Genomic DNA, 24,576 nt, shown 5'->3' with positions numbered 1-24,576 from the left:
CAGTCAGGAGCAATTAGAATTGCTTGAACCTTTTCCCTTTTTATTCTCTTTCGAATTCTTGGGATCAGAGGAAGTGGAGGAAACACGTACACCATCTGATAGACCCATGGAGTTGTCAGGGCGTCAACCGCCACCGCCTGTGGGTCTCTCAACCTGGAACAATACCGCCTGAGCTTCTTGTTGAGACAAGAGGCCATCATGTCGATCTGTGCATATCCCCATCGACGTGTCAAGCACCTGAATATTTCCGGGTGAAGGCCCCACTCGCCCAGGGGGCAGGTCGTGTCTGCTGAGGAAGTCTGCTTCCCAGTTGTCTACTCCTGGAATGAAGACCGCTGACAATGCCACGGTGTGTTTTTCTGCCCAGAGGAGAATTCTTGACACCTCTGACATTGCTGCTCTGCTTTTCGTTCCGCCTTGTCAGTTTATGTACGTTACTGCCAACACATTGTCCGACTGGACCTGAATGGCCCAATCTTGAAGAAGAAGAAGTTGTGAGGCCTGCAGAAGGGTGTTGTATATGGCCCTGAGATCCAGAATGTTGATTGGAAGGACGACTTCCTGACTGGACCATCTTCCTTGAAACTGCACCCGAGTGATTGCTCCCTAACCTCTGAGGCTTGCGTCTGTGGATAACAGAATCCAGTTTTGAATTCCGAACCTCCGACCCTCGACAAGGTGAGAAGTCTGTAGCCACCACAGAAGGGAGATCCTGGTTTTTGGCGACAGACGGATCCTCTGGTGCATGTGAAGATGCGATCCAGACCATTTGTCCAACAGATCGAGCAGGAAAGGTCTTGCGTGAAACCTTCCATATTGAAGAGCCTCGTAAGAGGCCACCATTTTCCCTGGACGGCAAATGCATAGATGCACCAATATCCGGGGTGGCTTCAGTACATCCCGAACCATCGACTGGATTACGAATGCCTTTTCCAATGGAAGGAACACCTTCTGCGACTCCGTATCTAGTATCATTCCCAGGAATGGGAGCCTCCGTGTTGGCTCCAGGTGAGATTTCGTAATTTTCAGAATCCACCCATGATCCTGGAGAAGTTTGGTTGAGAGAGCAATACTGTCTAGCAACCTTTCCCTGGATGATGCTTTTATCAGGAGATCTTCCAGATACGGAATTAAGTTCATTCCCTGTTTGCAGAGTAAAAGCATCATCTCTGCCATCACCTTGGTGAACACCCTCGGTGCCATGGAGGCCAAATGGCAGGGCCTGGAACTGATAGCGACAGTCCCAAAGTGCAAACCGTAGATAAGCCTGATGAGGCGGCCAGATCGGAATGTGAAGATACGCATCCTTGATATCCAGAGACACTAGGAATTCCCCCTCCTCCAGACCTGAGATCCCCGCTCTCAGAGACTCCATCTTGAACTTGAACACTCGTAAGTACGGGTTCAACAACTTGATGTTCAAAATTGGTCTTACCGAACCGTCTGGTTTCGGTACTACAAACAAGTTGGAATAGTACCCCTTGTTTAGCTGATGAGGTGGAACTGGAACAATGACCTGAGTGTATACCAGTTTTTGGATGGCATAGTTATACTTGCCTCTTGTGAAACTGGCAAGCCTGATTTGAAGAATATGTGAGGTGGGAGCTCTTGGAACTCCAGTCTGTAGCCCTGGAAAACAAGATTTATGACCCAGGGATCCCGGCACAAATTTGACCAGATTTGACTGAAGAATTGTAGGCGAGCTCCCACCTGACAGCCCTCCAGGCATTGCAGTCCACCGTCATGCTGAAGTCTTTGAGGAAGCAGAGCCTGAGCTCTGTTCCTGAGCACCTGCAGTTGCTGGTTTGCGTGGTTTACCTCTTGTGTCGCTGGAGGACGTAGAAACACCTCTGGATTTGCCCTTGAACTTGGCCATCCGAAAGGACTGTAACTTAGAAGCTGAATAAGTCTTCTTGGTTGGGGGGGCTGCGGAAGGAAGATACGTAGACTTACCCGCAGTAGCTGTGGAGATCCATTTGTCTAATTCATCTCTGAACAAGGCCTCTTCTGTGAATGGTAGGCCTTCCACATCTTTCCTGGAGTCCGCATCAGCAGTCCACTGGCGTAGCCACAAGCCCCTGCGTGCCGACTCTGCCATAGCGGTGGTGCGTGCGTTAAGCACGCCTATTTCCTTTATGGCTTCCACCATAAAGTTCACAGAGTCCTGTATATGCTGCAGGAGTAAGACAACATTCCCCCTAGATAAGGAATCTAACCCCTCAATTAGGTTACCTGACCATTTTGTAATGGCTTTAGTGATCCACGCACATGCAATAGTGGGTCTTTGGGCCACCCCAGCACTGTGTACAATGATTTGAGTGTAGTCTCAATTTTATGATCAGCCGTGTCTTTCAGGGAGGCTGCCCCAGGAACAAGTAATACAATTTTACGTGACAGCCTAGAGCCTGATGCATCCACTATCAGTGGATTTTCCCATTTTTTCCCTATACTCCAGAGGAAAAGGAAAAGATGAGAGCAACCTTCTAGGGATCTGAAACGTCTTATCAGGATTAACCCATGGTTCATCAAACAGGGTATTCAATTCCTTTGACACAGGAAAAGTGACTGAGGATTTCTTTTTTACATTAAAATAAGATTCCTCACACTCCTCTGACACCTTATCAGGAATATGCAGAACATCTCTGATAGCCTCTATTCAGACAGAGCTGCCCCCCCCCCCTCCATGTCTGACATGTCAGCGTCAGAGTCACACTGCAGGATATGGGCCAGAGATTGCTTTCGCGAACAAATGGGAGGGGATTGAGACGCTGTCTTGGGGACTGAGTCTCTGTTCATAAACTCATCCACCGTCTGTTTTAAGTATTGCGTCTCTTTCGCATTGCGGGACAATTTTGTAGAAAGAGTTGAGATCATTCCCTTAAGAGAATTAATCCATTCCGGTTCAGCCCCACAAGTCTGTGAACCCTGAGTACCCAGTAGTGAGCCCCCTGGTGAAGAGGAACACTCTGGGGTACAAGACACACACTTTTTGCCTGACATAATGTAATGTGACAGAGCACACACACAGAGGAAAGGTTAAGCACAATTAACCCACAAAGAGCCCTTCAGGGAGACACAGATGTTTGGAGCCAGCCCTCACCGTGCCCTTATCGCTAATGCCAAGCTTAGCCGGGTTGCAGACTAAGTACCCTGGTAGGGGACTTAGTACACTAATAATCGCTCCCCCCTGTTATGACCCCCTGATACCACTGAGGTAATCTGGAGTCACACTGGAGGAGCTGCGCTTCCCTGTCCGGTCAGCGTCTGTGTCCACTGCAGAGGGAAAATGGCGCTGGTGAGCTGCTGGATCCTCTCATAGTGAAGCCCCACCCCTTCAATGGCGCGCGGTCTTCCCGCTTTTTTTATACTGGCTTAGGTAATTTTTGTGCTTAAAATGGAGAGAACCGTTTTAAGGCTGTTGTGCCAGTATGGGTACTGTGTACAGTGTACTGGGACGCAGTTGTGCACCGTGTCTGGAGACGCATTCCATCCCGTTTAGAAGCCGCGCGTCTCCGTACCCTCATGCCACCATAATGGCCGGTGCCCCGCTAGCCGGGACGCCGGCTCAGTACTCACCACTCTTCATTCTTCTGGCTCTGTTAGGGGTAGCGGCGTGCTGCGGGACTGTACGCTCACCGTGGTGGGGCTTGAAAATAGGTCCCTCAGGAGCTCAGTGTCCTGTCAGCGGGGAACGGGACCATTAACCCTTCAAGAGGTTGGGCCGTTCCCCCTCACCTACACTCAATGCAAGAATCAATCTAAACTTAGGGGCAAGATATATTTTGCCCATGCTATTTTCACTCACGTCTGTTTCATGGGTGGTCTTCAGTTTGCTGGCTGTCGGGATCCCGGCGCACAGTATACCGGCGGCGGCATCCCGACAGCCGGCATACCGACACTTTTTCTCCCTCCTGGGGGTCCACGACTGTGCCCGCAGCATGGCGAGTGCAGCGAGCCCGCAAGGGGCTCATTTGCGCTCGCCACGCTGTCGGTATGCCGGCGTTCGGGATCCCGGCGCCGCTATGCTGGTTGCCGAGAGCCCGGCCGCTGGCATACCATACTACACCCTGAATAAGGATTAGACGGACTGAGCCTGGCAACTCTGCAGTGGGAGATTTGAAATCAGCATGGACTGGATATTTGGTGAAGAGCATGCAAACCTCCTCCTCCAATCCGGAAACAGGTGGGAACCTCATTCAGCATGTAGTGTAGCTGTGTGGTTTTCATCGTTAAAGTATAAAACCTCCCTCTCGTCACTGACACTAATAAGCATCAAACCACTGTGATAAAAAACTAGTCGCCAAGACTAAAGGGCTGTACAGACTGGGAGATGTGGAGGGAGATGTGTGCTGAGCGATCTAGCACAGACCGCTCAGCACACATCTCTCCCGCTGCTCAGCACAGCGCGATGTGTGCTGAGCGAGGGGGTGCGGACAGGGGGCCGCTCATTTCACCCAGTGGTGAAATGAGCGACCTGCTTGATTGTGCCTGCATGCAGGCCAATCTAGCACCGGCGATAGCGACGCACGGGACCGCACATCACTGTCGCCGGCACCCCTACACATGTAGCTATGTGTTTTTAATTTCTAAGCAATCTAGTCAGATTGCTTAGAAATTAGGTGAACATCACTCCATGTCTACCCCCCTTAACATTTTAGAACATCACTCCATGTCTACCCCCCTTAACATTTTAGGGCCAAATTCAATTAGCCTTGTTAATTTATCAGGGGGTAAAAAAGGGAGGGGAGGTGGTAGCCTCGAGCTCTAACACCTGGGGCCATTAGAGATTAGAAATTAACTTGTTTTTGGTCATTAACACATACAATCCGATATAAATTCCCGGAACTAGGTGTTAACACTGTGCGGCACCCAAATACAAGTTATTTATCTGGGATTGTTTTAGAATCTTTTAATACGCAAAAAGAAATCCCTGTTAAGTGCAGCCTATGTGATCACTTCGAGGAATAACTGAATAGCCCTGGCGGATCAAATAGCCAGCAGTAAATTACTGCAGCTAAATGAATCCCCCCCGCAGTTTCCATGGTGACCAGTATTTGTTGAGTCCTAGCTTACATACAGTGTAAATTTCCCTACCCCCCCAAATATAGAAATAGGTGAAGTGAAGTAACAATTTGGGTTTTTACCTGTATTTACAGTTTCCCGACATGAAAAGCTTCACTATAATGTAAGTAGCGTTTGCCTGCGGCTCCCATGGATGTCTGTTACTGCTCAGCGGAACTCATTTTACAAAGACAGTAGTGCCATCTAACATTGTGATGTATATTTTATATTGTAGACACTGATCACAAAATACCTTTGTAGACAATATCTGCAGTTTTTCTTTCTGGGATTAACACAAAAAGAAGCTTGGTGCTACCAACTCAGGAGCAAGCCACGTAAAGCTGCCCATGGGAGAAGCAGCTGGTCCTGAGATCTACACCTGCAGCCCTGAGCGTTTGCCCCTTCGACTTGTTGATAGACGCTTACAGGAAACTGCAGGCGCTTGAATTGAAAAGGAAAATTGTTGGGAATAAGGGGTATAAACAGTCTAACCTACGCCACATCATGTTAGAATCTCTGACAATTAGATTCCTCTGTAGAGCAGTCACTTTAAGTCAGTGCGCCAAGTGTCAAGCATCAAAGGTTTTTCCTTTATTGCTCCACTCCCCGATGTCAAATCACGATTATACATACTCAGTTTCTTTCTAGGTCACTAAGCTATACAATAGTGAAAACGCAATCCAAATTCATCCAGTAGCTTTTGCGTGATGCCGGAACGAACAGACAAAAATTCCCCACCATTTTTTTTTTCGTCTTCAACAATCTCTAGAAGTATATTTTCAAAAAAAATTAAAAATGCTATGTACAGATACAATCCTTCCAGTTTTATTATATGTATAGATATTGTAAATGTAATGTTTTTAGATCCATTTATTAGGAGTGTTCTGCCCCTGAAACTCATTCCTCCCCCTCACCCATGATACTGGAAGACAAAGGAAATCCAGCATAGGATACTCTTTGGTGAGACCCTCAGGCCCAATCAAGCTCTAGGCACTCAGGCAAAGGAGAAGATCCTGACCTATCAGACATCGTGTATACACAGATCCCTGCCTGTATCCAATGAATTTATTCCACAAGAACTATTTGAATGTTAGCGTTTAAGTTGTACCACACTGACCCTTGGAGGTTAATGCGTTTAGGACTGAAGCCTTGTGTTGGTGACAACCGCTCATGCGCATTGTATTGGCGGTACTCTTTATATTTCTTTGCAAAAATAAATCTTTTGGACTATGGAACGCCAAGTAAGTTGATCGGACGGCAAAATTATTCTTACTCTAATAAGAGCTATTGCTGAGAAATTGCGCATAGCAATCGATCAGCTTATAGTTATTTTATAGACTGTAATAAATAAATGAAAGTTAAAGGAGGATTGGTTGCTATGGGCAACTTCTCCATGTTATTTTTCTTGAAGGTTTGAAACAGCTCCTCTGACAATGCTAGAACTTTCCATTTGGCAATACTCAAAAAAGAGGCAGAAAGCTTAAATTAATTTCTTCATCAAATACTATGCATGTATTCCTAATGTATAAAGCTCTCATAAACAATGTCTTTGATATTGTAGACTAGGGATCCATTAATACAGAAAATAAATCTTGATATTGGGCTTCTAATTTTTTTCTGTTTTTCACTCTGCAGATTTCATACAAAGGGATACAGATAAATAAAATTAAAAGGGGTGTTGTATGGGGCGTGGCCTAGCTTGCAAGCTGAGAGGAAGCGATCTCTCTGAGCTCCTGCTGGCCTCGTCTATAAATCGAATATATAAACCCAATTAAAGGTCCTCAGGCACCTCCATTCAGGTACTCCTGCTTCCCTAAGCACGATACACCAGAGGGGCCCGGTTGCGGAGCCGGGGAGCCCTTCTCAGGGCTCCTGCAGGTTGCGGCCTTCCCCTCCCCAAGAAGCCGGGGACTGTGGTACGACCCCCCCCCTTCCCCCCCCTATCAGAAGCGCGGCTGGACGGACCGAGTAGCTGAAGAAAACGGGCGGACAGGTCCGGTGACCAGAAGGGATCAGAACCGTCACCCCCAACGCCGGAGACCCTCTACATACTTGAAGGGGACGCGGATGACGGAGACTGCTCCACGCGGCGGGTGAGTCCCCTCGTGCTGACGCACTCAGGACGGACATCGGAGCTCCGTACCTCCTCGCCCCGCGCCTCCCGCCTCTGCAGCGGCTCCAGCGGAGGCTCGCGGGATATCACGTGCAGGCCCTGGGCTCCCGCGAACCGTGACCTCCCGGCGGCCCTTAGACCGGGGCCTCGCGCATCCGCCCAGCCCGAAGGGTCCCACGTCGACCTACTTAGAAGTGCGGCCTCTCTCTCCCCGTCGCTGCATTCTGGAAGGGGCTCCCTGCCACCCATGCCAATCCCCTAGGCCGGTGACCAGATCAGAACAGAGGCAGCCCGGCAGATCCAGGGGTAGCCCGGAGGCCATCTTGGGAGCAGCACACACCCCATTAAACCGGCCCACTGCGGCTCCATCTGGTCCCCTGGGCCTCACTAAGTGCTCCCCTCCTTACTCCGTGGTTCCCACCTCTGCAGCAACACCAGCCGAGGCTTACAGGGCATCGCGAGCAGGCCCTGAGCCCCCGCGTGCTGCGGCCTCCCGGCGGCCCTCAGACCGGGGCCTCGCGTACCCGGCCAGCCCTACGTGTCCCACATTGAACACGACCTAAATGTGCGGCCCCTCCACCCGGTGCGGCACATTATAGGGTGCTCCCTGCTGTCCACATCAATCCCCCTAGGCCGGAGACCAGAACAAAAAGAAAAGAATAAAAAAAAAAAAAAGGGACAGCACGGCAGACCCAGAAGAAATACGGCAGTACACACCCCAGAAGTCCGGCCCACTGTGGCCCTATCTCAACCTCTGAGCCTCACTCAGTGCTCCCCTTGGAGTCCCCCCTGACATCAAACGGCGGGTCAGTTCACTGCCGGGTGGCTGAGGGAATACCTCACTCTGCTCTCACCTCTACCCCCTGAACATCCAACCGTGTTCTATAGGAGCTCCTACGAGCCGGTACTGCTAGGCCAGGCAGCACCTCAGAACACCATTACCACTATATCGGTACTATCTAAACACCCTGCGGAGTTGTCGACCCCCCCCTGGCATCCACACACACTACGCCGGCAGGGCCTTGGGCATCCCTAAAAGAAATCCCGGTCCCCGGTGGACCCTAAACCTGCTGGAACCTGAGAGCGTACATTCACTGCGCTGAGGCTTGACCATTACCTACAGGACATGGCACGCCCGACTGGGCCCGTCTGACCATCCTCTTCAAAGCGTCTAGCATGTGATCTCGATATGTACTACACTTGGTCTCGTGTGTGATCCTAATGATATAGGAGCTTCCCTCATCCTTCCCAGGTGTTGACAAGTAACCTACCTCACCTCCTTCCGCCACTATGCCTAAAGGGGGGAAAAAGCCGAACGCCCATAACCTGGTGGGCTACTTCAAGAACCCTGCTCCATCCTCCACCCGGAGAGCAACCTCACCCCCACCCACCCCAGCAATATCTGACAAAGACTCAGACGATGACTCTTCCTCCACTCCCGCCACAAAGGCTGATGTCGCCCTTCTCCTATCCGAGATGCGTAATATTAAAAAATCAATACGTGCAGAAGTACAAGAGGCTATCTCGGGCCTAAAATCGGACGTGGATAGCCTGGGCACCAGAGTAGATGCCATCGAAAGAAAACAGGAAGAGCTTATCGCCTTCCAACAAGAATCAGAACAGGAGATATCTCAAATGCGTACGGATGTTATGCTCCTAGCGGACAAACAAGAAGATTTGGACAACAGGGGGCGCCGGAACAATCTTAGAATTCGTAACGTCCCCGAGACGATAGAACAAAACCACCTCACGGACTATCTACTCCGCCTCTTCCGTTCACTCGCTCCCTCCGTCCCAGACGATATGCTTCTTCTAGACAGGGCTCACAGGGCTCTACGTCCTAGATCCCAAGATGCTAAAACACCAAGAGACGTAATCCTCCGCTTTCATTATTTCGCGGTCAAAGACCAAGTCTACGCCAAAACTAGGAGGATGACGACGATCCCGTTCGAAGGCTCTGATCTCTTGATCTTCCAGGACTTGTCGCCGGTCACGCTGAACAGACGGAGGGAATTAAAAGACATAACCAAAGCCCTAAGAGATCATAATGTCCGATACAGATGGGGCTTCCCTTTTGCACTCCAAGTCAGAGCAGATGGTAAATTCCTCTCCGCTAGATCCCCAGATGAGGCCCTTCAACTACTACACCAACTGAACATCTCCGGCCCCCCGACTACCCCTCAACATTCTCTCCCAGTCAACACCTCCCCTTCTCTCACAGCTCCAGCCTCAGAATGGACCACCGTCGGATCTGCTTCACACACCTCCCCAGATACATGAATTACCATGTATAGATGTCCAGGATAGGACTTGTGACCACACGAGTCCACAACGGACTACAGGGGGTCTTTCCGCACTATGCCAAGATCCCCATACGGTGTAGAGCCTTGGGTTAAGATAATGCCTACCATTTAATGCCTTGTTGATCCTGTTGTGGGGGGACCTGTCCGGGCCCTCGGGGCCGGGGTTCTTCGTGGCTGGCCGCGTGGGCTCCGGTCCCGGGAGGCCCGTATGGGCTGAGTTTTGTTTTTTCTTGTTTTCCTTTTTTACCTCACACAGGTCTTAATATTATTGTTGTTAATATGCGATCAGCATGCCATGTTTACCCCCAGTCCTACTAATGCTGTTACCCTCCCCCCTCCCCCCTCCCCTTTAAGCTCCCCTAGCTTATTGTTCGCACTGCGTACATTTAAATATAGTATGATCGCACACGGGACCCGGTCTCCTCTCTGAGCAGCTGGGTTCACCCACCCCCCATTCGACCTTTAGGGTCGACGTCGGACGACCTAGACCTGCGGGTCTGTCTCTCCCTTGGGTCCGACTGACGAGAATGGATTCCCTCCGCCCTTTAACCATTGATGCTAATATATGCTTGTTCTTCATCTGTTCTCCTACCCTCTCTCTTCTCTTCTTCCTGATCCTCTTTCCTTTTCCTTCCCCCCTATCTTTCGGAACTCCGCTGGCGCGCTTCCACATGAAAAGTGCACTGCTCTCAAACCATGGTCCTTAGGATAATCACATTGAACACGAAAGGTCTAAATAGCCCACGTAAACGCTCTCTTTTATTTCAATCCCTTAAGCAACTCAAAGGCGATATCGTTTTCCTACAGGAGACCCACTTCTCAGGTAAATCACACCCAGCACTTAAGTCCAAACACTTCCCGCACACTTTCCATGCTTGCGACCCCATACACAAGAAGAAAGGGGTCTCTATGCTCTTTGCTAATCATTTAGATTTCATCCCCTCTGAAATACTGAGCGACCCTGAAGGCAGATACTTGTTGCTGGTAGGGTTGTTAAACGGGACTCCCTATACATTCCTAAATGTCTATGCTCCAAACCAGACCCAGGCTCCCTTTTTCCACTCCTTAAATAGCCTCTTAGCCCTACACAGACGCGGTAATGTGGTATTAGGGGGGGATTTTAATGTGACTTTAGACAGCGCTCTGGACAGATCTAAACCTCTGCCCAGATCCATGCGCCCCTCACACACGCGCAATGCAACTGCTTTGAACCTCCTGCTGTCACGGCACCTTCTCTTCGATGCATGGAGAGTAAAAGAGCCGACTGCCAAAGACTACACTTACTATTCCCCCATATACGATGTTTACACGAGATTAGACATGATTTTCCTGAGTTCGGAGCCTGCACAAAGTATCATTGACACCTCCATTCACCCCAACATGTGGTCAGACCACGGTCCGGTCACCGTAGATGTCGCAGGCCCACACCCACCCGCTCGCCACCCTGTGTGGAGATTGAACGATAGACTCCTTCTTAATCCCCAAACGAAAGCCCACATAGCCGCCGAAATCTCCCACTACTTTGAGACAAACACATCCCCGTCTGTTCCCCCTATGTTACTTTGGGACGCTCACAAAGCGGTCATACGCGGATACCTGATCAGTGCCTCCTCTTATAACAAGAAGGCCAGATCCAAACGCATCCGGGAACTCACGGACATGCTTGGCTCCCTCTCACTGAAACACAAAAAAACAGGGTCCGAAACGGATCTCTCCGCCCTATCTGCGGTCAGAGGTGAGTTAAACATGCTCCTGACGACGAAGGTGGAGACCAGCTTGAAGTGGCTCAACCAATCCTTCTACGAAAAAGGAGATAAAGCTGATCGGCTGCTAGCCTCTAGGCTCCGGGCTAAACTTACAAGGAATAACGTTATGTCTATCCAGCATTCCTCTGGTGTGAAGACTAGGGACCCCAAACGCATCACTGAAACTTTCTCTCGCTTCTACGAGAAACTATACAACGCCCATAAGACCACTCAGACGAAACCAGACTTTATTGGGGCTATTCGTACCTTCCTATCCCAATGCCATCTCCCTCGTTTAAGCTCATCGGTCTCAGCCGAATTGAATTCAGAGATATCCGAAGAAGAAATTGCCACTGTTGTCAAATCCCTAAAACTTAGCAAAGCTCCTGGTCCAGACGGCTTTACGGCCGCATATTACAAGACCTTTCTCCCCCAACTTACACCTCACCTCTCAGCCCTTTTCAATGCTGTCTTACAGGGAGCTTCTTTCTCCAAAGCGGAACTGGAGGCCAAGATAATAGTCATCCCTAAGGAGGGTAAGGACACATCTATTTGCGCTAACTATAGGCCTATATCATTACTTAACTCAGATATCAAGATCTATGCCAAAATATTAGCTCTCCGTCTAAATAGAGTCTTACCCCACCTTATCCATAACGACCAGGTAGGATTTATCCCCGGCCGCCAAGCACGAGACAACACGAGACGAATTATTAGTCTGACCCACTATATCAACCTTACACACACCCCTGCTCTCTTGCTTTCTCTGGACGCGGAGAAAGCATTTGACAGAATAGGATGGCCCTTTATGTTTGAAACCCTTGCACATCTGGGCTTTCAGGGGGAATTCCTTACAGGGATACAAGCCTTATATTCGACCCCTTCCGCTAGGGTATCTATAAACGGAGTACAATCTGACCCTTTGGACATCTCCAACGGTACCAGACAGGGCTGCCCACTCTCACCCCTGATCTTTGCCTTAGTGATAGAACCATTAGCAGCCCGAATCCGAGCCTCGCCCGATATCGGGGGGCTAGGAGTAGGGGACTCTGTTTACAAGATCTCCTTGTTCGCAGACGACGTCCTCCTATCACTTTCCTCACCTCACACCTCTCTGCCGAACCTTTTTACTCTCCTGTCTGAATACGGAAAGATATCGGGCTACAAAGTCAACTGGTCCAAGACGGAAGCTCTCCCCTTCCACATCTCCCCTCCCCAAATAGCCAACATGCAAAACAACTTCAAATTCACCTGGTGCACCTCTAAAATTCGATATCTGGGGGTCTATATTACGAGCCGCTATGGAGACTTGTTTAAGGAAAATTTCTCGCCCTTGCTTAAAAATCTTAAGGCCGATCTCCATAAATGGCAATCATTAATCATATCTTGGTTAGGCCGTATCATAGCTCTGAAAATGAATATTATCCCCCGCCTCCTCTATCTATTTCAAACGCTACCAGTGAAAGTGCCGGACTCGGTACTGGCACAAATTCATACGTGGTTGCTACGTTTTGTGTGGAGAAATAAAACTCCTAGGATAGGGTTCTCTACCCTCCGCAGATCAGTACAAGAAGGGGGGAGAGGATTCCCAGATATCCGTCTTTACTATCTGGCTACCCATCTCAGCCAAGCGGTTGCATGGTTCGCCCCTACGCAGTCCATACGTTGGCTCCAGTTAGAGAGGACACTTAGCCGCACTCCTCTATCGTCTCTACTCTTATCCCCTCCTAAATCTAGGCCTCCCCATTTGCAACTCCACCCGGTTCTGGAATTCACTTGTCAGATCTGGGACTATTGTACACGCCATTTCCACATGCTATCAGCCCCTTCGGCGCTTACTCCATTATGGGGCAACCCTTCGTTCGTCCCAGGCCATTCCATGACCCGCTCGCACTCATGGTCGACACATAACATCCGCTTTGTTCTAGATGTATTGTCAGAAGGGGCCTGTACACCCTTACCGGAAATCGCGTCAAAATATGACTTCCCGGATGCGAATCCTTTTACCTATCTCCAGGTGAGACACTTTGTCTCGTCCTTAACAAGCACATCCCCATTCCAACCTCTCTCCACCCTGGAGTCCTATTGCTATTACAAACCGCTCGCTCGTGGAATCATCTCCCAACTGTATTCCCTTCTCCAGGTAGGGGATAAGGAGACGACCCCGGCTTTTATACTCAGGTGGGAACAGGACCTTGGCCCGATACCAGATGACTATGATTGGTCAGATGTCTTTGCGGCTGCCGCGAAATCCTCGATTTCAACACTAGTTAAGGAAAACGCATATAAAATCTTATATCGGTGGTATCTAGTCCCCTCTAGACTTCACAAAATGTTTCCCTCCTCCCAGCCATTGTGCTGGAGAGGATGCGGCGGACACGGCTCTTTCCTCCATATATGGTGGACGTGCCCTAAAATCGAGCTATTCTGGGATTCAGTCGCCCACCTGTTGAGTACAGTGCTCCAGACCCGGATATACAAAGATCCTTGGTCCTTCCTGCTAGGCCTCCCCACTGCCAATGCACCTCCGAACTCCGGTAAATTACTGACACAGATCTTGAACGCGGCTAGATGCGCAATTGCCCTAAACTGGAAAAAGAGGGAGTCCCCCCCTATGCAACAGGTCATCAACAAAGTATGGTACTTCGCAAGCATGGAAAAAATCACTGCATACCTCCATAACAGATCTTTTCAGTTCCTTCAAATATGGGAACTTTGGTTTGACTCACAGGCCCCCGCACACGGAGCTCGACCCCCCGGGAGCTCGACGGCCCTACTATTATGACCCCTGTACTCTCCTAGCCTGACAAGTAGCTCAGAGGATATCCTCATCATATCCTTTCCGTGTTCCCCGAGTAGCACTTTCCATTTAGTACTAGCGCCATGCGCGTACCAGCGCAAAACGGGGGCGTACCAGCGGCATTTCCCTAACCCTGTCACCTCTCCTCCTACTCTATTCCCTCCCCATCTCCCCTGTCTCTTTTTCTCGCCTCTCAGGTTCTCTCTCTTTAGTCTCTACCCTCCTACAGTCATAATTACGAACCTGTGTGTCGGTTCCCACCCATTTGAATAGTCTCAGTCTACCCTGAGACATAACTCTTTGCTGTTTCTTTGCATTGTGGGAACCACATGTTCCTTATTTTAAGGTTATATTTCTGTTATCGGTAATGTAATGTTAGACAGAACAGCCCATCCCATGAAAGGGGGGAGGCTGCAGTAATGTTTGTAACCTGTAAAGTTTATACCCTGAAAATTAAAATAAACAATTTAAAAAAAAAAAAGGGGTGTTGTATGGCTGACCGGCGGTCAGCATACCGACGCCGGGATCCCGGCAGCATACAGACGCCGGGACCCTAGCGGGGAGAGCAGAGTGCAGCAAGCCCCTTGCGGGCTCGCCACGATGCACTCGACACACTGCCGACTCTGTGTTCTATTCCCACTCTGTCGGTGTCGTGGACACCCAAGAGTGGAAATAGTCCCTGTTGGTCGGCATGCTGGTGGAGGTCATGTGACCGTCTGTCTCCCGACCGGCGGTCACATGATTACCACTCGATTGAAGGGTGTTATACAACAACAATGCAGTGTAGTAAGGCTGTCTAATGAAATATGACCCTTAGGACATTAGAGGGTGCCTGGAGCATTGAACAAAGCACATACATAAAATAATACTCACCATATGATGTAATACCATTCTTTGATTCTTTGGTGCTGCCAGACAGATCAATGGTGGCCGCTGCTTTCAGAAGAGCAGCCAGGTCTTTGTACCCCTCATGTAGCAGTGCATTGAAAAAGGAAACATACGCACGATTGTCTTTCTTCAGAATTAGATTGATAAGCTGGTTTGCTCGGTCAAGTTGAGTAGCCTGTAAAATATAAAACACTACATATAAGGTACACCTATCATACACTGAGAAGACGCTGATCATAGTGATTTTTTAGCTTAAGAGTTCAGGACGGTTATTATTTGCCTCACCTGCAATATTACTTCATTAATATAATGAAAATACTCATACGATTTCAGCAACATGAAGCCTCATAGCGATTTCACTACACACTAATGAATAGCAGAAAGCCCAGACCTCATAGCACGAGAGAGAGAGAGAGAGAAAAAGAGAGAGAGAAAGAGAGAGAGGGGTGAGGCTCCTTGTGTAGCTCCTACACATATATAAATAAGCAGCTCAAGTAATCAGCTAAAATAGGATTTTACCAGAAGTATCATGCGTGTGGGTCTATTTATCAATTGAAACCGTTGTTTGGATTTCACGTTCTCCGTTTCATCTCTGGCAGAGAATTAGGGGGTATCTAATTTGCCCTACATTTTATTCATCCATAAAAAAGGGGGAGGGTGATGTGCGATTTTTTTTATTTTTACAGTAGCGCTGATTTTTTTTCACCCTAACCAATTAATCCCTGTTTTCTATTTCTACTTTTGGCCGAAAACACATAGGATCCAGGATAAATTCCCAGGCCTATGTGTTTTCATGGAAAAACGTGGCTCTAAGGGCTGGTTATTCCCAATAACTACGGTCATTGGGACTAATTGGATAGCCCCAGTGGAGTTAATTTGTTGCGAACTGGATACCGGTTTTAGAGGTCTATTTACTAAGCCTTGGATGTAGATAAAGCGAACGAAGATAAAATGACCAGCCAATCAGCTCCTAACTATCATTTTTCAAATTGTGTCAACAGATCCTGAGTTGCCATCTTTACACCATAAGACAATGATGCCCAGTTACACTTGAGGTAAAAATATACGCGATATAGTGGTTAAAACTGATATCACTAATTTTAAGAGCAGACCTACACATTTTTTGTCTAGAAAAAACTGGTGTCATAAATGTTTAGGTTGCACCACGTGTACTTTTATGTCCCCAGGAGACATTTCACACCCCTACTCAGGGAGAAAGTTTCCCATCACGTGGTCGCTAACATGTAGTACTAGATACGTGGACTATGTAATTATGTGCCCATGTGGCACATATTACGTAGGGAAAACGGAGTGCCAATTCAAGATCCATATGGCACAACACAGGCAAGCTGTAAGAAATGCATGAACATCTGGCACAGCTGAACAACCAGCAGCACGGCACTTTCTGGAACAAAAACATGGCATGGCTACGTTAAGATATAGAATTATTGACCATGTTCCGAAAGTGTTAGAGGTGGTAATCGTGGCAAAAAGTTATTACAATTAGAGTCACAGTGGATCCACAGGTTACAGACTGTGCGCCCTAGGGGTTAAATGACACATTGGGGTTAATCCATTTCCTGTAATATGTTTATTTAGTGTTACGAGAACCTATGATGCAGAATATGTGTTTGATACAGTCGACACTGTTGCAGAGGGAGACCTGATTTTTCTAATGCAGCACAGGGTTTTAACCACTGTAATTATGCGATATATATTACTTGCATCATTGGTTCATTAAAAGGTCAGAGATTCTTTGATAATGTAGGTGATACCATTAATGTATATGTGTTTGCACCCACATGATATATAGGGTATATTCAATTGAAGTTGGATCCATTCCGACATTCATTTGTTGGAATGGATCCGACCAGGGCTATTCAATGCCATCTCAATTCGACTTTAAAAAAAGAGTTGAATTGATATGCGGGAGCTGAGACGGGAGAGAGCCGCGGGCAGACGTGGGAGAGCAGCGCTACAGCAGCGTAGCCGGGGATGTGTCACAGCCACCGCTCACGGCAGTGTCCACACGGCTCCAGCAAGCGAGGTTTCGCTTGCTGGAGCCGGGTGGACGCTGCTGTGAGCGGCGACAGTGACACATCCATCGGCTACACTGCTATAGCCGCTGCTGTAGTGCTGCTCTGCCCCGTCTGCCCGCGGCTATTACCTGTCTCCTCCTCTCCCCCGTCTCTGCTCCCGCATCTCAATTCGACTTTTTTAAAGTCGAATTGATATGGTCGAAAAGGGGGCTAAAACCCGCCGGTTTTGGCCCCGTTTTCGACAGAAGCACGCGGATCGGCAGCTATTCCGCCGAACCACATGCTTTTCGACAAGTCGAATTCCTCGACTTGTCAAATAATTTGGGGTTAGATTGAATAGGTCGGAACCCCTTCCGACCTAAAAAAGTCGAAAACTGCCATCTTTTCGACAGACGGCAGCTTTCAACTTCACTTGAATATACCCCATAGACTGAGCCGGGTTTTCAAATAGTAAAAAAAAGATGCCAGTCTTCTTCAATATGTTGCCTGTAAAATGGTAACATTCTTTTTGTAACACTAATTGCACATTTTTTCTATTATATTTGATACAATGTTACTGTTTTTTAATGTATGTTTTTTGTCTTTGTGTTTTGTTGTCAGCGTTTACTAAGGTCATGCAGCCGGGATGTCACTTCCGCTGGCTGTGAGAAGCCGAAAGTGTTCGGCCAGAGCTGCGGGTGGCGTGATTGAGGACAACGCCGGTGGGGGAGGTCTGAGGGGTACGTTTTTTATGTATTTATTTCACCTTTTGTTCACTTGTTATTTGGTCTGAAGAAGGGGAGCACGTCCCCAAAACGTTGTGATTTGAATATACAGTTTTGATTGATTTGCAGTCTCCGAGTGCCACCTCGTTGCTTCCATAGTATGTATTATGGGTTTAACCCCAGCGGAGGGCACGGGAGCAAGCTAGCCCCGTTGGCCAACAGGAGTGCCGGGGTAGATAGATAGAGATATATATATATATATATATATATATATTACACACACATATACATACACACACTGCTATCTTTCCAACCTAAAACAGTTGGAAATAAGGCATTTTCTGACTGTTTTAGGTCAGAAGGGGTTCCGACCTACTCAATGCCGGCTCTTTTTTCCCGACAAGCCGGGAATTCCTGACTTGTCGGAAAACACGTGGATTGTCGGAACCCAGGTATCTTGTCGGAAGCGTGGCCAAACGCGACAGGTTTTAGCCCTGTTTCCGACAATGTCAATCCAACTTTTAAAAAAGTCGGTTTGCCACTGTCGGAACGGCCAAAACCTGTAGAGTTTGGCCGAGGCATTGAATACTGACCTGCAACCATGCATGTAAGGATTTCACAAATCTTCACATGCATGGTTGCAGAAAAAGCTGTTCTGATCCAAATGTGAACCTTAATGTGGAGGTCTCAGTGTTTATAAAAACTTTGTTAACACCTGCTGTACCATTGTGATATACCTTTTTCCAAGTTGCAATAAAACTATATGGTCATAAAAGTTTTTTTTAGTACATTCAGGTGGTCTCAAGAACACTACCATGTGGATTTCATTTTTTAGAGGAGCTTTATTACAAGATATTGGATTTTAGAAGTTCCATTTGAGGCTAATTTTTATTCCCAGTTTATTATGTGACCTTTGGTATACACCATTCCAATTTCATATTTGGTCCTGCTTTCGTTATCAAATTACCCCTGATGAAGTCGTTTAGACGAAACGCGTTGGGTCTGTCAGTCATGAGTCCTTAACCCAGTTTTTGAAGATACTCCCTTTTGAGCTCAGACCTTGTTAAGGTGAGGGAGGATCTAAATCATCATATTCTGGACATTTCTCACCGATATACAAATTTTATCTGTAACAACTTTTTAATAATAAGATTTTACTTACCGATAAATCTATTTCTCGGAGTCCGTAGTGGATGCTGGGGTTCCTGAAAGGACCATGGGGAATAGCGGCTCCGCAGGAGACAGGGCACAAAAAGTAAAGCTTTTCCGATCAGGTGGTGTGCACTGGCTCCTCCCCCTATGACCCTCCTCCAGACTCCAGTTAGGTACTGTGCCCGGACGAGCGTACACAATAAGGGAGGATTTTGAATCCCGGGTAAGACTCATACCAGCCACACCAATCACACCGTACAACTTGTGATCTAAACCCAGTTAACAGTATGATAACAGCGGAGCCTCTGAAAGATGGCTTCCTTTAACAATAACCCGAATTAGTTAACAATAACTATGTACAACTTATGCAGATAATCCGCACTTGGGATGGGCGCCCAGCATCCACTACGGACTCCGAGAAATAGATTTATCGGTAAGTAAAATCTTATTTTCTCTATCGTCCTAGTGGATGCTGGGGTTCCTGAAAGGACCATGGGGATTATACCAAAGCTCCCAAACGGGCGGGAGAGTGCGGATGACTCTGCAGCACCGAATGAGAGAACTCCAGGTCCTCCTTAGCCAGAGTATCAAATTTGTAAAATTTTACAAACGTGTTCTCCCCTGACCACGTAGCTGCTCGGCAAAGTTGTAATGCCGAGACCCCTCGGGCAGCCGCCCAAGATGAGCCCACCTTCCTTGTGGAGTGGGCCTTTACAGATTTAGGCTGTGGCAAGCCTGCCACAGAATGTGCAAGTTGGATTGTGCTACAGATCCAACGAGCAATCGTCTGCTTAGACGCAGGAGCACCCATCTTGTTGGGTGCATACAATATAAACAACGAGTCAGATTTTCTGACTCCAGCTGTCCTTGCAATATATATTTTTAATGCTCTGACAACGTCCAGTAACTTGGAGTCCTCCAAGTCACTTGTAGCCGCAGGCACTACAATAGGCTGGTTCAGATGAAATGCTGACACCACCTTAGGGAGAAAATGCGGACGAGTTCGCAGTTCTGCCCTGTCCGAATGGAAAATCAGATATGGGCTTTTGTAAGATAAAGCTGCCAATTCTGACACTCTCCTGGCAGAAGCCAGGGCTAGAAGCATGGTCACTTTCCATGTGAGATATTTCAAATCCACCTTTTTTAGTGGTTCAAACCAATGAGATTTTAGGAAGTCCAAAACCACATTTAGATCCCACGGTGCCACTGGAGGCACCACAGGAGGCTGTATATGCAGCACTCCCTTAACAAAAGTCTGGACTTCAGGGACTGAAGCCAATTCTTTTTGAAAGAAAATCGACAGGGCCGAAATTTGAACCTTAATAGATCCCAATTTGAGACCCATTGACAATCCTGATTGCAGGAAATGTAGGAATCGACCCAGTTGAAATTCCTCCGTCGGAGCACTCCGATCTTCGCACCACGCAACATATTTTCGCCAAATTCGGTGATAATGTTGCACGGTTACTTCCTTCCTTGCTTTAATCAAAGTAGGAATGACTTCTTCCGGCATGCCTCTTTCCTTTAGGATCCGGCGTTCAACCGCCATGCCGTCAAACGCAGCCGCGGTAAGTCTTGAAACAGACAGGGACCCTGCTGAAGCAAGTCCCTCCTTAGAGGTAGAGGCCACGGATCTTCCGTGATCATCTCTTGAAGTTCCGGGTACCAAGTCCTCCTTGGCCAATCCGGAACCACTAGTATCGTTCTTACGCCTCTTTGCCGTATAATTCTCAATACTTTTGGTATGAGAGGCAGAGGAGGAAACACATACACCGACTGGTACACCCAAGGCGTTACCAGCGCGTCCACAGCTATTGCCTGCGGATCTCTTGACCTGGCGCAATACCTGTCCAGTTTTTTGTTGAGGCGAGACGCCATCATGTCCACCATTGGTCTTTCCCAACGGGTTACCAGCATGTGGAAGACTTCTGGATGAAGTCCCCACTCTCCCGGGTGAAGATCGTGTCTGCTGAGGAAGTCTGCTTCCCAGTTGTCCACTCCCGGGATGAACACTGCTGACAGTGCTATCACATGATTCTCTGCCCAGCGAAGAATCCTTGCAGCTTCTGCCATTGCCCTCCTGCTTCTTGTGCCGCCCTGTCTGTTCACATGGGCGACTGCCGTGATGTTGTCCGACTGGATCAATACCGGTCTTCCCTGAAGCAGAGGTTCTGCCTGGTTTAGAGCATTGTATATTGCTCTTAGTTCCAGAATGTTTATGTGAAGAGACGTTTCCAGGCTCGTCCATACTCCCTGGAAGTTTCTTCCTTGTGTGACTGCTCCCCAGCCTCTCAGGCTGGCGTCCGTGGTCACCAGGATCCAATCCTGTATGCCGAATCTGCGGCCCTCCAATAGATGAGCACTCTGCAACCACCACAGAAGAGACACCCTTGTCCTTGGAGACAGGGTTATCCGTAGGTGCATCTGAAGATGCGACCCTGACCATTTGTCCAACAGATCCCTTTGGAAAATTCTTGCGTGGAATCTGCCGAATGGAATCGCTTCGTAAGAAGCCACCATTTTTCCCAGGACTCTTGTGCATTGATGTACAGACACCTTTCCTGGTTTTAGGAGGTTCCTGACAAGCTCGGATAACTCCTTGGCTTTTTCCTCCGGGAGAAAAACCTTTTTCTGAACCGTGTCCAGAATCATCCCTAGGAACAGCAGACGAGTTGTCGGCATTAACTGGGATTTTGGAATATTCAGAATCCACCCGTGCTGTTTTAGCACTTCTTGAGACAGTGCTAATCCCATCTCTAGCTGTTCTCTGGACCTCGCCCTTATTAGGAGATCGTCCAAGTATGGGATAATTAATACGCCTTTTCTTCGAAGAAGAATCATCATCTCGGCCATTACCTTTGTAAAGATCCGAGGTGCCGTGGACAATCCGAACGGCAGCGTCTGAAACTGATAGTGACAGTTTTGTACAACGAACCTGAGGTACCCCTGGTGTGAGGGGTAAATTGGAACGTGGAGATACGCATCCTTGATGTCCAAGGATACCATAAAGTTCCCCTCTTCCAGGTTCGCTATCACTGCTCTGAGTGACTCCATTTTGAACTTGAACTTCTTTATGTACAGGTTCAAGGACTTCAGATTTAGAATAGGCCTTACCGAGCCATCCGGCTTCGGTACCACAAAAAGAGTGGAATAATACCCCTTCCCTTGTTGCAGAAGAGGTACCTTGACTATCACCTGCTGAGAGTACAGCTTGTGAATGGCTTCCAACACCGTCTCCCTTTCGGAGGGGGACGTTGGTAAAGCAGACCTCAGGAAACGGCGAGGTGGATCTGTCTCTAATTCCAACCTGTATCCCTGAGATATTATCTGCAGGATCCAGGGATCTACTTGCGAGTGAGCCCACTGCGCGCTGTAATTTTTGAGACGACCGCCCACCGTCCCCGAGTCCGCTTGAGAAGCCCCAGCGTCATGCTGAGGCTTTTGTAGAAGCCGGGGAGGGCTTCTGATCCTGGGAAGGAGCTGCGTGTTGCTGTCTCTTCCCTCGACCTTTGCCTCGTGGCAAATATGAATAGCCCTTTGCTCTCTTATTTTTAAAGGAACGAAAGGGCTGCGGTTGAAAAGTCGGTGCCTTTTTCTGTTGGGGAGTGACTTGAGGTAGAAAGGTGGATTTCCCGGCTGTAGCCGTGGCCACCAAATCTGATAGACCGACTCCAAATAACTCCTCCCCCTTATACGGCAAAACTTCCATATGCCGTTTTGAATCCGCATCGCCTGTCCACTGTCGCGTCCATAAAGCTCTTCTGGCCGAAATGGACATAGCACTTACCCGTGATGCCAGTGTGCATATATCCCTCTGTGCATCACGCATATAAAGAAATGCATCCTTTATTTGTTCTAACGACAGTAGAATATTGTCCCTGTCCAGGGTATCAATATTTTCAATCAGGGATTCTGACCAAACTACCCCCGCACTGCCCATCCAGGCAGTTGCTACAGCTGGTCGTAGTATAACACCTGCATGTGTGTATATACTTTTTTGGATATTTTCCATCCTCCTATCTGATGGATCTTTAAGTGCGGCCGTCTCAGGAGAGGGTAACGCCACTTGTTTAGATAAGCGTGTTAGCGCCTTGTCCACCCTAGGAGGTGTTTCCCAGCGCTCCCTAACCTCTGGCGGGAAAGGGTATAATGCCAATAATTTCTTTGAAATTATCAGCTTTTTATCAGGGGCAACCCACGCTTCATTACACACGTCATTTAGTTCTTCTGATTCAGGAAAAACTATAGGTAGTTTTTTCATACCCCACATAATACCCTGTTTAGTGGTACCTGTAGTATCAGCTAAATGTAACGCCTCCTTCATTGCCAAAATCATATAACGTGTGGCCCTACTGGAAAATACGGTTGATTCGTCACCGTCACCACTGGAGTCATCGCCTGTGTCTGGGTCTGTGTCGACCGACTGAGGCAAAGGGCGTTTCACAGCCCCTGACGGTGTTTGAGTCGCCTGGACAGGCACTAATTGATTGTCCGGCCGTCTCATGTCGTCAAACGACTGCTTTAGCGTGTTGACACTATCCCGTAGTTCCATAAATAAAGGCATCCATTCTGGTGTCGACCCCCTAGGAGGTGACATCCCCATATTTGGCAATTGCTCCGCCTCCACACCAATATCGTCCTCATACATGTCGACACACACGTACCGACACACAGCAGACACACAGGGAATGCTCCTAATGAAGACAGGACCCACTAGCCCTTTGGGGAGACAGAGGGAGAGTTTGCCAGCACACACCAAAAGCGCTATATATATATCAGGGATAGCCTTATAATAAGTGCTCCCCTATAGCTGCTTTGTTATATAAAAATATCGCCATAAATTTGCCCCCCCTCTCTGTTTTACCCTGTTTCTGTAGTGCAGTGCAGGGGAGAGACCTGGGAGCCGTCCTGACCAGCGGAGCTGTGAGAGGAAATGGCGCCGTGTGCTGAGGAGATAGGCCCCGCCCCTTTTCCGGCGGGCTCGTCTCCCGCTATTTTGAGAAATCAGGCAGGGGTTAAATATCTCCATATAGCCTCTAGGGCTATATGTGAGGTATTTTTAGCCTTTATAGGTACTCATTTTGCCTCCCAGGGCGCCCCCCTCCCAGCGCCCTGCACCCTCAGTGACTGCCGTGTGAAGTGTGCTGAGAGGAAAATGGCGCACAGCTGCAGTGCTGTGCGCTACCTTTAGAAGACTGCAGGAGTCTTCAGCCGCCGATTCTGGACCTCTTCTGTCTTCAGCATCTGCAAGGGGGCCGGCGGCGCGGCTCCGGTGACCATCCAGGCTGTACCTGTGATCGTCCCTCTGGAGCTTGATGTCCAGTAGCCAAGAAGCCAATCCATCCTGCACGCAGGTGAGTTGACTCCTTCTCCCCTCAGTCCCTCGCTGCAGTGATCCTGTTGCCAGCAGGAATCACTGTAACATAAAAAACCTAGCTAAACTTTCTCTAAGCAGCTCTTTAGGAGAGCCACCTAGATTGCACCCTTCTCGGCCGGGCACAAAAATCTAACTGGAGTCTGGAGGAGGGTCATAGGGGGAGGAGCCAGTGCACACCACCTGATCGGAAAAGCTTTACTTTTTGTGCCCTGTCTCCTGCGGAGCCGCTATTCCCCATGGTCCTTTCAGGAACCCCAGCATCCACTAGGACGATAGAGAAATATCTATATAATCTATGTCAATAAACCAATAATTGGTACTAATTGGCCTTTGGGCCTTTTGTTTGGGTGATTCTCTGGTGAGGGGTATCTGTTTCAGGACCCCAGGTTAAGTT

At 48.4% G+C, this 24,576-nt stretch overlaps 1 protein-coding gene across 7 annotated transcripts in view; it reads right to left on the bottom strand.

Moving 5' to 3' along the window:
- The window catches only part of APAF1 (apoptotic peptidase activating factor 1), a 188,583-nt gene that overhangs the window by 151,515 nt on the left and 12,492 nt on the right, over window positions 1-24,576 (bottom strand). For 6 of the 7 annotated variants that reach the window (XM_063927851.1, XM_063927855.1, XM_063927854.1 and 3 more), the window contains exon 3: window positions 14,896-15,085. In XM_063927851.1, the coding sequence (XP_063783921.1) occupies window positions 14,896-15,085 (190 nt within the window). Of the gene's footprint in view, window positions 1-14,895; window positions 15,086-15,195; window positions 15,302-24,576 lie in introns of all 7 variants that reach the window. The other variant, XM_063927852.1, reaches the window with a different exon arrangement.

This window comes from Pseudophryne corroboree, chromosome 6 (genome assembly GCF_028390025.1).
Source record: "Pseudophryne corroboree isolate aPseCor3 chromosome 6, aPseCor3.hap2, whole genome shotgun sequence".
Lineage (NCBI taxonomy): Eukaryota > Metazoa > Chordata > Amphibia > Anura > Myobatrachidae > Pseudophryne > Pseudophryne corroboree.
The sequence above is the reverse complement of the archived record's forward strand: the minus strand, read 5'-3'. Positions and strand labels throughout refer to the sequence as shown.